Source organism: Prionailurus bengalensis, chromosome B2, assembly GCF_016509475.1.
Source record: "Prionailurus bengalensis isolate Pbe53 chromosome B2, Fcat_Pben_1.1_paternal_pri, whole genome shotgun sequence".
Taxonomy (NCBI): Eukaryota; Metazoa; Chordata; class Mammalia; order Carnivora; family Felidae; genus Prionailurus; species Prionailurus bengalensis.
In genome coordinates, this window is record NC_057349.1 from 110,765,771 (window position 1) to 110,785,070 (window position 19,300).

General features: G+C 36.0%; 1 protein-coding gene across 1 annotated transcript in view; it reads left to right on the forward strand.

Annotated features, from left to right (window-relative positions):
• CLVS2 (clavesin 2) overlaps positions 1-16,111 on the forward strand; it is a 70,971-nt gene extending 54,860 nt beyond the window's left edge. The window contains exons 5-6 of the mRNA XM_043592238.1: positions 4,685-4,905; positions 9,961-16,111. Of these exons, the coding sequence (XP_043448173.1) occupies positions 4,685-4,905; positions 9,961-10,048 (309 nt within the window). The 3' untranslated portion in view covers positions 10,049-16,111. The remainder of the gene's footprint in view (positions 1-4,684; positions 4,906-9,960) is intronic.
• The last annotated feature ends 3,189 nt before the right edge of the window (positions 16,112-19,300 follow it).

Below are 19,300 nucleotides of genomic sequence, written 5' to 3' on the forward strand. Positions count from 1 at the left end.
AGAGGGCATAGCAAAGACAAAGGCCCTTAGGTAGAAACATGCCTAGTATATACACTTAGCAAAAGCAAGGAGGCTCAGAAAGCTGGAGCAGAATGAGACGCTGAGGAGGGTAGTAGATGATGGGATAGAAGGGGGTGTGACATGACAGATCACATGGGGCTTTGTATTCCATTGCAAGGGTCTGGGCTTTCAGTCAGAGTGAAATGAGAAATACTTTGAAAGACTATGAGTACAGGGGTGACTTGTTCTGAGCACAATGTTCTGCTCTGTTGAAAAAGACTAAAAAGGATCAAGTCTAAAAAATGAGGAAAGTTCCAGGTTTGCGGTTGAGTGAACTGAACAGTTTTGACAATGCCTAGAAAAATTCTTTGGTAACATTATTCCAGATGGAAGTGAAGTATCTGAGCTTTACCATTTTAATTAAAACCATATGACTTATAAATAGTTATAGGTTAAAACACTTTTAATTTTTACTTAAATAATTAATGTAATGTACAAAGCAATTATATTTCTTTACAGGTATTCCAAGTGATGCATTCAGCATCACCACATTACTCAAACACTTCCTCAGATGTTATAAATCTATGCTGTGAAAAACTGGTAAAAGAAAACTTAAGGAATAATTGTGAATCTTTTGTCACAAAAAGGAAACACCTGATTATCTGTTTGTTTATTTATTTATTTACTTATTTTCATTAAACGAAATCTGACTTTGAGTCTCCAACATGCTGGACGGATAGGCATATGAACCCGAAGTGGTAGAAGGGTCCCTTCTTCCCAAAATCTCGTTGATATATGGAGTCTTTCATGCAGAACCAAACTTCCCATCCATCATGGCCACTTGACATCTTCATTGTTGAAGCCAGTACTAGTTCCTTGAATAAAGGTTTCCTTCTGCTCCCAAGTTATCTGTAATTAGGCTAGAAACCAATGGCTAGGCTTCAACTCTCATGCACCCTTCAGCTATTCTAGGGCTGTGGTCTTGCCACTCACCAAGAGATGACAGGATATAGCTTTCCCTACTGATGGGTGCAGATTTCCACCTGTTCCTCCATATGGTGGACTCTGCTATTCCTTGCTAATTCCCAAATGTATTTCATTTTCCTCCCTTCCACTCAGGTCACTTGCCATAATCTCTTTAATGGCATGGTTTAGGGAAATAAAATAGAAGCATTATTTAGGCTAATTCATAGAATTGTAAGGTACACTGAGGCTAGGGAGCCCACAAAGACAAGACTTCCTGAATGAAATGGTGGAAGAGAAAAATATAAGGAGAAAAAAAATAGCAAAACTTTAATAAATCATGCCGCTATCAACAACTAGTTAAAACAAAGAAAAATCTAAAGCAAAAATTAAATAGTTGGATTATTGCAATGCATCCTTTGCCCATCCCAGAGGTGCATTTACATTTAAGAGTTCTGGAATCTTCATATAGTATATATTTTTCAAGAAACCTTGGGTTTGGAGACATGACAGTATTTTATGAATTGTCAAAACAGTAAATGCACAGTAAAACTAAGTAAACTATATAATATGCTAGATGGTGAGAAATGATATAAAGAAACATGATGTAGGGAAAGTGGACAGAACTTTCCAGGTTAGGCAGGGTTATGATATTAAAAAGGCTCACCAGAGGAGGTCTTCCTGAAAGGAGACTTGCAAGAAAAGGCTTGCAGGAGATGGGAGAATAAGCCATAGGAATATCTAAAGGCAAAAATCCTCAGACAGAACATCCATTGCAAATGTCCTGGGACAAATGCATGCATGGTATGCTTTATCAGGAAGTAAAGGGGTAGGTGTGTTCAAAGAAGAGGTTTATGGAGGACCTTACAGGATGTACTCCTTGAGAAAGGAGAAGCCAATGGGGAATTGTGAGTGGAATAACATGATCTGACATGGTCATTCTGGCCGCTGTGTTAAGAATAGAGCACAGGTGGCCAGAGTGGCAGTGGGGAGAACAATTAGAAGGTTAGTGCAGTAATACAGTTTGAAGGATGATGATAGCTTCATTTAGGATTGTAGAGGTGGAGTTGGTCAGATGTTCAGATTCATGATATATTTTGAAGAAAGAACCAAAAGGATTTACTGACAACTTAGAGAGGAATTAAGGATGGGTTGAAGGTGTTAGCCTGAGAAATTAGAAGCAGTCATACCACTAACTGACATTGAAAACAGGGAGGAGCTGATTTTGAGAAGAAAGTTGTGAGTTCAGTTTTGGACATATTAAGTTTGAGGTGCCCATCGAACTTTTAAGTGGAAATGTTAAGTAGAGAGTAGAAATAGTGATATAAATTTCAAAGGAGAGGTCTGGATTTGATATATAAATGTTTCAGTGTATGGACAATATTTAGGTCCACTGGACTGAATGAGGTCACCAAGAAGTAAGTACACTTAGAGAAGAGAACAAATCCAATAACTGAAGCCTGGAACTCTGTGACATTAAGATGTTGGGATGATGAGGAATAATCAGCAAAAGAGACCGAAAAGAAGCATCTGTCAAAGTAGGAGAAAATCGTGAGATGCTGGGAATGTTTCAATGAGGAGAGTCATTTATATCCAGTGCTGTTGAGAGTTCAAGAAAAACAAAGGCTGAGAATCGGACACTGAATTTAGCAATGAGAAAGAGCCTGACAAGAACTATCTCCATGTTATCGTGGGAGGCAAAGCCTGTTTGGACCGGATTCAGGAAAAATGGGACTAGAGTATTTGGACAGTGAATATAAACAACTCCTTTGATGAGTTTTGTTATAAAGAGAAGGAGAGAAATAGAAGAATAACTGGAAGTAGAAATCTGGCCGTGAGAGGTTTTGTGTGTCTTTTTGAGAGGGAATGGAAAGAGAAGAGTTGGCAGGTTTGTTCTCTAATGGGAAAGATCCACCAGACGGAGGAAGTGCGATGATGTGAGAGAGACTGGAAAGAACTGCTTGAGCAGCATAACTGAGTAGAGGAGAGAAGATGGATTCTAGTGCACAGGTGGAGAGGTTGGCCTTTGTAGAGTTTATCTTTCCATTGTACTAGAAGCGGAGGCACAGCATATGGACACAGATGCTGGTGGGTGGGTCTCATCTGGTTGCCCTATTTTTTCAGTGAAAGAGGAAGCAAGGCCAAAGCTGAAAATGATGTTGAGGGAGGAGGTAGCAGAATGTTAGCAAAGAGAGAGGAAGTAGTGTGCTAGGATTACATTTACCTCCCTAAGGATTTATGATGATAACTCATGCGTGACTTGAAAGGAGGTTTGTTACGTGAAGGAACACATCTAATGAAATAAGATTGTATAACTAATAAAATAAGAGTTTCAGGTGCCAGAACTTAACTTACCACTGGCCTCAATTATTTTAATTTCTCCTAAGAAGAACCTAAGAGTGTGTGTGTGTATGTGTGTGGTGGGGGTAGGTAGGGGGACTGTTGTGCTCTGCAAAGAGGAGTGGAAGTGTGTGAAGTTTGCAATTGGCCTGATGTACTTGGCAGCAGATGGCATCTTCTCCTTCTGTTGGCCCCACATCAAGTATTTCAGGCAGCCATTTCCTCTGCCTATTTTGGCCAGGGACCCTCTCTCACCTGCTTTTACTGGTCCATAATCTGTTGAAATTACTTGTTGATTGATCATTCCCATCCCTATCATTTTGTTTGAATACTGTAGACTAGTTTTTCTTTGTTTTCCCATATATTTACTTTAGTGGACTTTAAAAATACAGACAGCGAAGATAAATATATTAGCCTGTTTGTTCATCATGAACCTGAAATATGAGTCACTTTTAAACTATAAGTGACTATTTCTAAGTTACTTATAAACTATAATCCTTAAACAAATGTTCTATAAATTATTTGAGATGACAACAATGCTTTTTCAGAGAAGACCAATCTATAGTTTTGAGATTGAAATGAAAGAAGAGGAAAGAGGTAGTAATTCATGGAGGAATAAATCTTGCATCTGTAGCTTGAATAATTTTCCAGTTAAAAAAAAGCTAGATGTAGACAGTAATACCAATAATTAATGTATAATCTTTACATTTTCACTCCATTATTTTATTTTTCTTTGAACAATAAATATAGAAACCACTAGTAGAGAAGATGCTGGCAACATTATAGAACTTAAGTCCTTTGGGATGTGAACCTTCACTCAACCTTTCATTATGATGATGCTAATCTACTTTTATTTACATTACACACTTTGCATTACAAAGCAGTAATTTAGTGGTTACAGTGTTCTTATTTTTATTGATGATAAAGAAAAAGCCAAAGTAGTAACAGCTTTTGGGCTTAATAACTTGGATGGGCTCTACAGTTGATGAGTCCCTTATGAGAATGGTCTATTTTAACAGCATTCATTATGCACACCATTAACTTTGCACAACTAACATCAGGATGATGTACAGATCAATATGCACATTGGATTCTACTCATGACCTCAAACTATAAATTTTGGGTTCCAGCTCTTTAACCCAACCACCCTCTGACTTTCTAGAAACTGCTTAAAATTCCTATGCCTCAGGATTTTTATATGAAATATTAGTATAACTATACCATCCCTGTCTGTTTTACAGAGTGGATGAAGGACTTAAATATTTTAACAGACATGGAAAACTCTTATTTTTGCTTTTCCTAGCCTCACTCCCTGCTGCTAGCCTTTGGATTGTATTTATTCTCCTGTGTGTGTTTCGCCTCACCCTTGTTGCATTTGTAGATATTTTTGCATGGTAACAACCTGAACAGTCTACACCAACTAATTCATCCTGAGATCCTGCCTTCTGAGTTTGGAGGAATGCTGCCCCCTTATGATATGGGAACGTGGGCAAGAACACTGCTAGATCACGAGTATGATGATGACAGTGAATACAATGTGGACTCCTACAGTATGCCTGTAAAAGAGGTGGAAAAGGAACTCTCTCCCAAGTCCATGAAGAGGTATGCTGGAGGTGGCTGGGAAGTGGGCTGGAGCCAGTGTGAGGGTGCCCCCAGTTAACTCCAGGTCTTATACTTTTGGGGAATATATATTTGGTGGGATTTTAAATCCTTTTATGCCTCCATCATTAGATGTCTAAGAAAGTTAAGTCAAAGATAAAGTCATACAAGGCAATGTCAGCACAGTTTTGTTCCATATTCACAGAGACTCTAACAAGGCTCTTAACTGAATGAGCCACCCAGGCGCCCCTCAACCACTTGGTCTTAATCAACTCTACATCCTCCTCATTCTGGTCACTGCTTATCAGTCACTTCCTTTATTTTTTTGTCTGTCAAATCACTGATTTTAATTCTATTTCCTCTCCCCAAATTTAAGCTTCATGAAGACTTCAGTGGCTTTGTCTGTCCTGTTCTCTGAATTGCCAGTGACTGAAGTAGGGCCTGGCACAAAGAGAGGGTATTCACTGGGTACTAGTGGAGTGGATGAAGCAGTGCTCTGCTGTCAGTGGCCCCTTTTAGGTGCCATGTCCAGAATTGAATAGGTGACATCTGATGCTATCACTACTTGCATTTAGGTTCCAGAACCCTAGCTTTGCCCTCAGTGGCTTCCTTTGATTTCTGTTTTTGACTCTATTGCTGTGGTTCAGGCAGTGAAAGCACATTGCTGACTCATCTTGAGCTCCCTAACACTAGAAGGCTCTTTACTTACAGATCCATATCCTCATAATTCTCTCTTTCTGTGTTTAGCTTTTTCCTCCAAGCAGACAATTTTAATTGATTAACACCATCTTGTTAGATTTGGCTCAGTCTGTCCACCTTTTGAAGTCTTTTTGGATCTTGATTTTCTTCTCCAATTAATTAGGCCATTCTGTCCTCTGACGACTTGGCTCACAGCACATTGACCTCCCAACCCTGAGTTTCTTGCTGCTGACATGGATTGATTAGAATTTCAGACATCCTTTGTTTGGGGGTAGGTTTTGTATTATGTGAAGTTCTTAGGGTGTTATCTGAAAACTTGTGAAGAATGAGCCTAAGAAAGTTATTTCACTTGAGTCTCATCTTCTCTAAGTCAGGGAATGGCAGTTCCCTGTTAAGAATGGGAGAAAATTGTCTCCTTTTCTCTATTTTTCCCCCCAGTTTTATGTTATCATTAGATTGAGAGGGAAAAAAATCATTCCTTTACCAAAGACTTGTAGATATTTCCTCCTTTGGGGGCATTTAGCTAGAGGTGTAGGAAGAAGACTTTCTGCCTCTGTGTCAATTTGTGGAGGAATACCATAGTACATGAAAAGATACAAAGTTCAAAAGATTGTGGGTGTTTCAAAGTGGAGGAATGTCTTTTGCCTTATATCTCTAGTACCTAGGATAGTGCCTAGGGTAGGCATGTAACAGTTGAGTGAGTAGCAATATTAATATTGCCATGGTAATATGAGCTCTGATTTTATTGAATAATATTCCACATCTGTTGTTACTACATGTCAAACTCCATCTAATGCTTTGTATACATTGACTCATTTGCTTCTATAAATAACTAATAGGTTAGTACTATTCCTCTCTCATTGGTGAGGAGATCCAGATAAAGAGAAGATAAATAACTCCCACATGTCACATAGACACAAAGTAGCACTGCTAATATTGGAAAACCAACAATCCAATTCCATCAGTCGTTTCCTTAACTGCTACCATTTGTGACCTGCCAAAGTATGTGCTGGACTTTATGCATGCATTATTGAGTTTGATCCTTAGTACATCTGTATGATGTAGGTGTTGTATTCTCCCTCTTACAGTTAAGAGAACAAAATCTAGGAAGTTTAAATAGCCTTCTCGTGGTCACAGAGCTAGCAAATAGCAGACCTGGAATTGGAATCCACTTCTGTCCAAAATCTGTCCTCTTAAACACAAAGGTATAACGCAACATTGTGGGTGCATAATAAATGAATAAATGATAACTGAGTGATTAAATTTAAGTTATTGGGTTTCATGCAAAAAAAGAAATAGAAGTTATTCATTGCAAAGACAGTAGAGGCTATGTGGAGAAGGTTCCCATATACTATGAGTTAATGATAAACAACTCCTTCTATTGTAGCTGAAACAGGCGCATTCACTTATGATCCTGCACAATTATGATCCTGCACAAATAGCCCTGTTGTGAGGTACCTGAGTGGCTCAGTTGGTTAAGCATCCAACTTCAGCTCAGGTCATGATCTCACGGTTTGTGAGTTCCAGCCCCACATCTGGCTCTCTGCTCTCAGTGCAGAGCCCACTTAAGATCCTGTGTCTCCCTCTTTCTCTGCCCCACCCCTGTTCATGCTCTTTCTCTCTGTCAAAAATAAAAACTGAAAAAAAAAAACACTCTGCTGTTTTGTATAACACAGCAAAAAAAAATCTGGACTAAAATAATGGTACACTTGGGACAATTAAATACCGAAAAATCTTAATCGGAAATCGTTTCTGCCTGGCTTGTTTTATTGAGGAATTGTTCTACATATGGAGCCAACATTCATCATCCAACAATTCTGATACTGGTAGTTCATGATAAAAGCAAACTAAGAATTTAATCCCAGGTTGAATAGTGCACTGTAATTTAAAATATTTTATTAAAATAACCATATTCTCTAATCACTTTTTAAAAATAGTCAAGGAACTTAAGGATTTAAAAGACTGTATGTGTGTGTGTGCACATGTGTGTGTGTGATATATGTTTTCATAGAACCTTTTGGCAAATGCTTAAATTGTGCACTTTGTGCTGCCTGAAGAGCTTTGGCATGTACATATTCAATATTATTAGGTTATGCTTCAACATTCATAGAATAAATCTAACTTGGTGAGAATTTTAAAATGGATTTTCTGTTAAGAATTTCTTTTTTATAGGATAAATGGCTTTATCTTTATTACTCTTGCTTTTAAATGCTTAATACCAAACTTCTTTCAGTTATGGAAACTATTTATTGGGTAGAATTAAAGATATTAAGATCCTGTTGTGTAACAGACTGATACACATTGTGTTCACTGTAAGGAGAGAAACTGATCATGTCCCTGCTTATGGAATTTACTAGTAGTCACGTTAATACTTTAGTGCAGGGCATCAAATGAATTTTTTTTGTTTTAACATGGATTTTTCTTAGGAGACCATTTTTTTGTTTGTTTTTAGTTGAGTCCAAGTAAAGCAGTGTTAAAGGTCTAATTCGTAAGTGTTTTGTGCCATTTTTCACTGTGTTAAAATGTTATTTTATTCATCAAATAAATTATTTTTCCTAAGATATGGGGCGCTTGGGTTGCTCAGTCGGTTAAAGGTCTGACTTTGGCTCAGGTCATGATCTCTTGGTTCCTGAGTTCGAGCCCCGCATCGGACTGTGTGCTGACAGGTCAGAGCCTGGAACCTGGCTCGGATTCTGTGTCTCCCTCTCTCTCTCCACCCCTCCCAGCTCATGCTCTGTCTCTCTTTCCCTCCAAAATAATAAACATTAAAAATTATTTTTCTGAAGATAAATTATTATTGCCTTTAAAAATGATACACAATCTTTTATTCCTTCTTTTCTTCCTCCTTCTTCTCTCCTTCCTCCTCCTTTATTTCCCCTTCTCCTCCCTGTCCCTCTCCCTCTTTTCCCTCCACTGTCTCTCTCTCACCCATCTGCTCATTCAACTTTAGTTGGTCTCCTTTCTGATATACACATGTATAACCTATTACTGAGATAAAACAGTGAAAATGACTTAGGAAATGAAACATTCCTATTTTAATGTCCTCCCCTTTCTTTTCACTCCCTCTTTAGAGATGAATTTAGGTTTATTTAAATAAAAGAGTCAATTAATCAGTTAATCCTATAATTATTTTTGCTTTGATAATTAGTTCCATTGCTGTTCTTTTTCATTAGCATGTGCAGTTGTATTTTAGCTTACAGTCTTTTTTTTGAGAGTTAATGAGGTCTGCTAAGAGGCATATTGCCACAGCAATAGCCAATTGGCTGGAATGCAGCAGCGGGGGGGAAATTCATTGCTGAGGAGAATTTTAAAAGGGCAGCTGCTTCTTTAATGCCATAGCTATTAAGAATGCAGTTTCCTGCCATAACAGTAGTATGTTTCATTGACTTTCCCTCTGCCCAGTTTCAAGTTGTTTCCTAATGATGAATTGAGATATAATCCCTACCTACTATCAAAGGCATGTATAAGGAGTTCAAATGATTGCTCTTGTAATCACAAAGTGCTGCTGCCTCAACAAGAGGGATTTTTACTCTTTTAAAGCCTTAAATCATTTCATGAAACTTTCCAGAGTAAGACTGATTTTATTCAGATGCTCTGGTGGGAAATTTAACAAAAGCTCACATTCAAATTTTGATTCCTTTTCTTTTCCTATTGTGGTCATCCAAAATGAAAAATGATGGTTAGGGACGCTTGGGTGGCTCGAATGTTTGAGCAATGGACTCTATTTCCACTCAGGTTCTGATCTTATGATTGGTGAGGTCTAGTGCTGCATGGGGCTCCACGCTGATAGCGCAGTCTGTCTTGGGACTCTCTCTCTCTGTGTCCCTCCACTGCTCTCACTCTCTCTTTCAAAATAAATAAATAAATAAATAAACAAACATTTAAAAAGGTGGTTAAAATGCACATTCGTGTTGAATTTGTTTCCAAGAGCTCTTTAAAACAGGAACCAAGGCTCCTATCACTTCTACATCATTTCTCATAACAATAGTTTCACTGTAATAATTTTCCACTTGGGGATGTGCTATTATCATCCATCTGTCCTACGCTATAAATTCTCACTCTCAAAGAAACGACTCTTGATCGATTGGGAAGAGTAGAACTTAAGCCTATTATGGTACATTTAGAATTCTTTGCTGCTCATTATTTTATTTAGAGCTCAGAGGGGATTTTTTTCTCCCTCTGATGCAAAACCCATGGTAAGCATGTCCCTCTGTAAACGTGCAGCATTCCCAGTTCATAAAGCCTTTGATGTAGGCAAGATAATCCGCATCCATGAGAGCAGTAATAATGGAGAAAAGACAGAGAAGGGAACATGATTATTTGGTAATAACTCTCTGACATTAGCCTTATCATTTCCAGATCCCAGTCGGTAGTGGATCCTACAGTACTAAAACGCATGGATAAAAATGAAGAAGAAAACATGCAACCTTTGCTCTCTCTGGACTGATAAATTCTCTACACTCTCCATGGATTAGAAATGGAAGGTACTTGTTTTCAGCAACAGGGACAGCACTGTGGAAGAATGACCAGCTGGAAACTTATTTATTCATGTTAATGTAGCATAATATATAATAAGGCATTGGGCTTTCCCATTTGCCTGAACCATGGGTGCCCTGGTCTGGAGTTAAAGAAAAAAGTCAATAATTTATTCTGTAAGTGCCAAGTTCTTTGTAAATATAATGTAATCTTCATGTCAAGTTTGTAAACTTTGGTAGTAACTTAAATTGGAAAAGATTGGCTCGAGACCATACCAGTGATATGAATTATAACAAAAACCAGAAAAGACACATACGCAATGGAAGCTAATTAAATGTAGCCCTGTTTCCTATGAAGCCATATTTCAGCTATCATAGTGATTGTTTCATTGTTTTTCTCCGAAGTTGTCATATTCCAATGTACTTTTAATGGACACAGGTAACTAGATGATTCTAGGAAATTAGTATGATAAGTGTATTTCCTGTCTAGTGATTTTCATTTCACACAAAATGTGTCCTAGTGACTATCACTGGCCTTGAATTTTGGAGACAAGGAATGGCAGAGGAGCTGGTAAACTAAACACTTGAACTCTTCTATGTTGTTTAATTCCTGGAGTCTTGTGAAAGGATATGTTCCCCATATTAAGATGTCGAATTCTGAAAGAGAGTGGATTTTTTTTAAACTGCTGTCTTCACAACGTGTCTTTTATTTAAGACCCCATTGTATCGTTTCTCGGCCTTTTGGCTAAGATCAAATGTAGTATTTAAGACCCCATTGTATCCCTGTCTAATGTACTTTAAGAACATTCCCCCCCCAAAAAAACTCTTTGACCAAGAGAAAGAGAACTCATATGTGAATAGTGTTTTCACAGCTAATTTTGGGCATAAAAGTTGCCATGTACGGATAAGGGGCTAATTTCTAATTCTTGTGTACTGGTTGGAAACATAAACATATATATTCACATGCACATATATATTTTTATTGAGCTCTAATAAATTCTTGATGTGACAGGCTTATAAAATAAATCATACATATTCAATGGTCTTAGAGATGTTATAAATGATTATGTGAGATACTAACTCTGGAAAACTACTTCTGCTAAAGTTAATGAAAATGATGTTTAGTGAAATAGACTTTCAGTGAACCTGTTTAAGGGAATTCCAATTTAATTTGTAATGCAATCTTGAATTTGTACCATTTTAGTGAAAAAAAATTGTCCTTTAAAAAACAACAGGTCTCAACGTAACATAGGTTTTAGGTGACCAAGAGTAATACAATTTTTCTCAAAAATCCAAGTAATTATCTTAATGACTCTGTAAGTACAGATTTTCTTTTCAGAAAAGACTGAAGGAACATATTGCATCCATAAGACATAATGAAAGCTTCTGAGGGCATCTGAGATAGCATATTATAATTCAAATCTAGATGTGGAATCCTTATGTTATTTAGTTTTTATTTCATAGAAATTGTACAATTATAGCACATTTTAAAAATCTTACTTTAAATTTCAAATCCCAGTGTGAAAAAGCAAGATTTTTACCACCTCTTCAGAGTGACAATTTTTGAGATCGAAAATTTACCACTAAAATATTCTTTTGAAAGAAACATATCTCAAGGAGCTCTTGGAAACCAACAGAAATAAAGGCATGTAGCAGCTTTTATATATTTTTGGCCAAAAGCTTCAAAAATTCCAGTGACAATTCTATAGCCAAAAGTCTTAAAATCAAGATCAGGACACCAATCTGCAGTCTCACTGATGGCCTATCTAACATTTGTAAAAATACATAATCTATACATAAATAATATGATTGAAATACACCTTAGAAATGCCAACCTCAAGGAAGTACAGAAGAATAACAACTGTCAGGTACTCTGCCCTGCCCATAAATATGATAGAGATTAGAATGACCTGGGGATAAAAAGCCACAGCAACTCTTATCTTTGTTAGAACCCTACCCATGAGATTCTTACGTTTTTGCCTACCTGATGTACATTTTATAGTCTTGGACTTCATATACTACAGAAGCAAGTGTTAGGCAATAGGATGCATTAGGATAAAAGAGAAACAAAGTACAGAAGGATTGTCAACTTTTCAGTCTCATGTGTTTCTCTTGAAATACACTATTTATTGGCATTTTTTAGGATTCTACCAGCTTCAGATGTCAACTAGTATAGCCAGCTTCTTTCCCCTCTCATAAGGCTAGTGTCATATGTAAAAATAACCAGAAAGGCATATTTTATGTGTATACATACCTATCTAAGTATGATTCCCACTATCTCCCTTGCCCAACATCTGGAAACTTCATTTCCCATTGCTGTGTGTCTGTTCTTCTTCAAATGAGCAATTCAGAGTTGGCTGCATTGTGTAAAATATTTTTAAATGAATGAAAAAATTACAACAATGATGCCTTTTGAAATTGCTTTATCTAGTTCAATGTGTGAGTAGACTCGTTTTCCAGGAATGTTTTTGGAGCTGCTTGGTCAAGGGATATTTGGTCAACTCTATAAATTTTCCCTTCAGCACCAGCTAACTTGCACCATTTAGGGATGCTTTTTCCTGATGCGATATTCTGTGTTATATCTATTGTCACATAACTTCATAAATAAGCACCCCCATATTCTTTCAATTTAATTGTGATAGTCCTCTCTCTCTCTGTCTCGCTCTCTCTCTCTGTCTCACACACACCCACATACATACACACACCACACACCACACACACACACACACACACACACAGCTGTTTGCCCTCATGGATTTGCCTATTTTGAGATCTATGCTTTACTTTTGTAGCCGTCGTTATTGAAAGTAGTAGACATCAAAGAATTACCACATTTCATTTGGAATAGGCCAGTTGTTCATACACCCCGCACCCCGCCTGTTCTGCCAGTTAGTTCTTATATCCTTTCTTCCTTCCATTGTTTCAGGGGCGGCTGCTTCCAAAGCTAGTTTAAAAATAAATAGCTTTCCTTTTATTGTCAGTGATATTTATACACATTTTTGCCTGATATTTTTAAAGGAAGAGATTATCGTGAAAATACACTCTAAGAAATATGAAGAAGTGCCTCTTTAAAAATGAGATAAAGCAGTGATACTAGAATATGGATTCTATTTATATTCTCTTTGGAAAAGTAAATACATGCATCTATGTCATAAGGGTGAAATATAAATATCATTTGAAGAAGGATATTGAGGCCTTGCTTTGAACATTCCCATAGAGTATTAAGTCTTTATTGTGTAAGTTCAATACCGTAACTTGAACACGTTATTGACAAGTCTGGCATTATGCTAAAACAATATACAAGTATTTGTTCAAGGAAGTTTTTGAAGTGGGCATGCATGATTTCTTTTATTTCGGTAATAGTTTGCTTAGTGTAGGCAGACATTCCTTGAGTCTTTTCACAGAAAAATGCTTGTTTATTTTACCATACTGAAAATTCATACATTCATAAGCAGGAAAGCCAAGCAGCTAGGTTCTCTCTAATATTGTTAACTAGGTCACATTGTTAAAGTAAATATTTGAAGTTTCTGTACTATTCCCGAGGGAACAGAGGTCCCTCTAATGCATCAAGAAAATTGAGCATTGTTTTAGACCTCGGGGAACATGTTTATCACTCACAAAAAGAAACCCGTAGAGCCATGGCAGAGTGTTTCTTCAGAAACAGATTTCCTTTCCTTCTACAAACAACCTAAAGGTTTATGGATGTGTCTGTGACCCCTTAGAGAAATTATATGAAGAAAACCTGCTGAGAGGCTATGTATTCTGTTGTTGTATCTAAATGTCTAACTGATCTGGTTAGTTAATAACTTTTTTGATTCTTATTTTGTGTGTATTTATTGATGATTACTTGAAAAGCTGCCATCAGCCATCAGGACATTTTAGAGTGATTTTCAACACACAAAATAAAAGCAGCAAAGGTCTGGCATGATATTTGAACTTTCAGATATAGTATTTACATTTTTACATCAATAAGCTCATAGGCATATATTCCTTTTTAAGTATGCTATATAGATATATAGCCTAAAAAATAGTGGTGCATTTTAAATTTATGATACCATTAGATCATTTAAGAATCAGCAAGTTACATAAAATGTATTGGCACAAAAGTACAAGATTGGCTAAATATCCAGGATGTGTAATTATCTTCAGTGGTAAAAAGGATTTGTTTTTTTGTGTTCATTTTAGTGGAAAGAAAACTGATTTCAACGTGCAATTGGAATTATTTAACACTATTTGCTAGTTGAAAGGTGGCAAATAAGTAAGACTACAAAAGGAGACTTGACTTTGAAACGTTATTATATCTTGATCTTAGTGGCTTAAAGAATGTAAGTTTTCACAAGTTCAAGTTTTTATTTTGTAAACATCCATAGGTTAACCCCACACATGGAGATACTATTATGGAGTCTATTCTGTGATAACTGTGGGAATTTATTCCTTTGCATTGTGGGAAAAAATATAAAGTAGCAATTCTGTGGATTGAAACAGCCAAATTTTACTGTTTTTCAAAGGTGGAGGGTGTAAATGATACTTTTTAAATTAAGAAAAAAACCAAATATGCATAGATTTAAATACAATGAATGCACTTTTCTAGTAGATAGTGGACATGTTACAATTCAGAAGGTGTTGGTCAATATTTGGCTTAGTTTCAAGTTTCAATGCAAATATTTGTATCTTTAATGATATCAATTCATTTATTCTGTCAAAATTATTTTTGTGGTGAATGAGAGAGACCTCAGTGAAAATTGAAATAAATGTTAATAGAACTTTCAAGAGTTAATCAATCACCAACTATTTTGAAAAATTTCAATGGACTATAAATGGTTTACATATAATAGAGTTTCAAGCATTGTCTTATTTCTAATCTAGTTTTCAGCTTTCAGACTTATTTAGAAGATAAATAAATTTCCAAAACCACATACTTTTTTTTTCCAAACTGTCCAGAAAGAAAACAAAACAAGATGTCTAAGAGGTAATTTATAAAAGTCCTACATAAGAATACAAGCACACTGTTTACTATTTGGTTTAAATACCTATGACCTTTTGAGGGAGTGATTTATTCCAATACAACATTATAAATGGTATAATATAATTTTGGAATAAATACATTTCTGCTTTAAAAATAATTTTGCATATGGTGAATGTTGAATTTGGTAGTATTGGATCTGTTGCACCTGTGAAATGTAAATTTCTAAAATATCATCTAAAAATGGACAATAACTTTCTTTTTAGAGAAATTTTAGTTAGCTATGTAGGTTAGGATATCTGAGATTTTCTGACATTTACATGTTTGGAGATTAAAGGAGAAAACATATTTAATTTAATAAAAACATCATTTTTAGTATTCTGTAAGTTTTAGACAAGATTTCAAAGGATAGTTTGAATGAAGAAGTGAATTAACTTTTAAGTTGCATATAGCAATGCGGATGACCATTAAATAGCTGATATTTTCACTTTTGACGTAAAGTTATGAGATTAGACATACATTCAAAATTATAAAGAAGCATTGATTTAAATAAATTCTGTTAAACATAACTCCATTTCAAACTATTAAATAAAATAAAATTATTCAGCCTGACTTGGAAAAAATGCTTAATAAATACACATTTGTGTCTTCTGTGAGTTTCCCTCATTTAACTTACCTATAGATGAAAAGTTATCTAATGAGGGAAAAGAGACATTTAGCTAGAACCCTCTGTGATAGACTTTATGACTTTCTCTGGCTCAGATGCAGATGATTTTCCTGTACACAGCTTTTGAGATTATTAAGGATCATTATTGCTGCCTCTTTGTAAAGCCATGTCAGGAAGGGGCCATGTTTCTAGCAGCAACTGAAGAAGCATCACAAGTGGGAATGAATTCAGGACAACCAAAGAATGCAAGAGAAACCAGAGATATGGAATTCTTTCTGCACTAAAAAGTACATTAAAGTGTATTAAAGTGTACATACAGAAAACGTTTTCAAAATGTCAAGGGTTTCTGATATCAAGACTTAAATACTTGGCCAATAAAAGAGTCCATGGGGACATGATGGTCAAGGCTCTGATGTGTAGTCTGTCTTTACACAGCAACAACATCAAAAACCCTTGTCTCTGAATATCACTTCTCTCTAAAAATAAAAATGAGTATGCTCTCTTCTGTCCCTTTTTTTTTCTAACTGGAATCATAAAAGTATCAGAAACCATAAACACTTTGCTACGTTTTAAGAAAAAATGTGCCATTATACACATAAAAACATAAATCAGTCAGTTGTATAGGATTGGGTATTTGCCTACTGATTTGTAAATGCTTAAGTAAATGTTTTTCAAAAACATATAAGATTTTCATGATAGAAAATTATGAAATGTTTTTTGGATCTTCAATCCACAGAGAAGACCAGTAATATTCTTTCTTTTGAATTCATTTATCTAAACATTTTTATTTGGGTGTCTAATGAACATGTCACGTTTAACATTTACAAAAAAAACAAACTTCTCTTCTCTCACTCTGAGCCTGCTTCCCCTTTAGCCTTCTCATCTCCCCAAGTGTCAACTCAACCTTCTGGGTTCCAGGACTCAAAACTTTCCAGTCATCCTCTCTTCCCTGTCTCTGTCTCAAAATCACATCCAATCAGCTCACTAATACTGTGGGCTCTCCTTCAAAATGTAATATCCATGCTGACCACTTCTCTAACCAGGACATCACTACCCTGTCCTAAGACTTCAACATTTTCCACCTGGAATATTTTAATAATCTGAAAACTGGTCTCTTTGCTTCTGCCCTTGGCGCCTAGAGTGGATTTATAACACATTAGTGAGAGTGAGCTGAGATCATTTCACTTTCTCAAAACCCGCAAGACTAAAAACCAATGTCCTTATGATGGAGAATGAGCAGAGTTGATAAGAAGTTTGTAAGCACCAGAAGAGCAGAATAGCAGATTTTCTGGTTGGGTTGCATCTTGTCACCTGTGTAATGCAAAAGTAATTGTTAAATACTTTAATTTCTTGCTTCTAAAGTTCTACGCAATATACCCCCTCACCCATGACTTTGGCTTTTCTAGAGATTTCTTAAGAATATTTCTTCTACTCTTTATACTCTGGCCAAATTGTCATCCTTGCTGTGCCAAGACTTTGCTAAGCATTCCTCCAGCTCAGAACCTTTGCCCTTCTGTTCTTTCTGCCTCTCCCCCAACTCCCCAAAATCCATGTGGCTTATTCCCTCATTTCCTTCATCTTTGCTCAAAAGTCACCTTCTTAGAACTCTCTAAATTTCCCTATTTAAGATTATATGGCCCTATGGTTCTTCATACTTCCTTTTTCTGGTCTATTGCTTCCCCATAGCTGTCATCACCTTCTAATACACCAAATAGCTTATTTATTTTGTTTATTTTACATCTTTTTCTAACAGAATATGAACTCCACACAAGCAGGGGTTTTTGCCTGTCCTTTCATTACTGGTGCCTTGAATAGTGCCTGGACTTAGCAGAAAATCCAAAAAGACTACATGAAGATCTTAATTTGTTTCAGCGTGTTATGTTATGCTTTTAAGGAGAGTTATTTATTTATTTATTTATTTATTTGTTTAATTTTGAGAGAGAGAGAGAGACAGAGACAGAGAGAGAGAGAATTTCAAGCAGGTTCCATGCCAATTCAGGGCTCGAACTCATGAACCATGAGATCATGACCTGAGCTGAAATCATGAGTTGGGCACTTAACCAACTGAGCCATCCACATACCCAAGGAAAAGTTTTTTTTTTTTTTCTTAATAAGAAACCTCTTTTTGTTATTCATCTTCAAAGGGGGAATTTTTCCCTCTCTGATGATGATGGAAACATGAACCAATAATTAAATTCCCCTCTCCCTCAGATCTGGTCTCCCCCAGAACTTCAGTTTTACATGACTCTTTGAGCTTTGTCTTTGGAAGTTACTCTAAGATCATTTGATTCTTGACCTATAATATGCATAGCTTACACTCAGTTTTGGAAAGACTACAAGATAGCTCAGATGAAAAGTCACTTTGAGGTCAAAACCATAGTAAATTGTTCTTTGTTGATTATCTTAGTTCCAATTTAAAATTTACAAGTTAAAAGATCATAACTCTTCCAAAATTGGAAACTAGATTAAGAGAAAACACCAAGATAGTTAGTTTAACTGGAAAGGAGAAAGAGGAGAAGAGAAGGGGGGAAAAGAAATTATGATCACTCCTTCTCTGAAACAATTACAACATAAATGAAGTTTTATGGTGTTTCTAAACAATCTTTTCATTAGAAAAGATACCTATTCTTAGAAATAGGTATTATAACTATTTAGTCTGGGAACACTTTAACAGAAGTCATATCAGTTGGGTTTTATATTTGATACCTTTTGTATATTTTTTAATTTGGAAATTTTAGTTCTGACACCACATGGCAGGAATTGTTCATATATTCTAACTGGTTTACTCTCTTCTCCTCTGTACGATTGCAGCTATCATTTTCTGAAACTCATAATCACATTTGTTACCCCTAAATATCCCCATACTTTGTATCCCTACAATTTGGACTGACTGGCATAATCTTAGTAACTAAATATCTTCAATACTGGTTCTTGGTGTGATAGGTTTCTGATTTTTATCCTTTGCAGTTTATCTTCTCTTTCTCGCCAAACCTATGTTATTCCCTTTACTCCACTGCACTGTGTGCCTTTCTCTACATTGTAATAATTCAAGCCTCCAGTTTTACAATCTGCTACCAGGTCTTCTATTAACAAGACACTGAGAATAAGTATGGTGTTGAATGTGAAATTGAAGAAGGAACTATAATGTGAAAAATGAGAATAGATGTTTGAAAATATTTCAGAAGACAACCAGTCTTTCAGTGGCTTTGTAATAGGCATGATGTAGCATATTGGTAATCAGTGTAGATCATATTTCTTGCCGATTACCCAAATATATGACAGGGTTAATGAGGAATGTGGAAAACCTTCTATAGAGAACAGACTAAATGGCCTGTGCTTGGGAAAAGGCAGAATTCTCTTGTGTGAATTCTCTGGACAGTGGGAGGTATTTGCCTCTGTGACATCCTTTTTTGCCAGTTTCCAAGAATGTGTTTAGCATTACATCAGAAATAAAGGGTTCAAGTTCAAGTATACACAGTGCATGGAAGATGCTGTTGTTCATATCATCTTATACTGAATTTTGTTGTTTTTTTTAATGTGTCATTTTTATGATTGAATCCTAGGAATATATTCATTGGTAAATTTTATTAATTC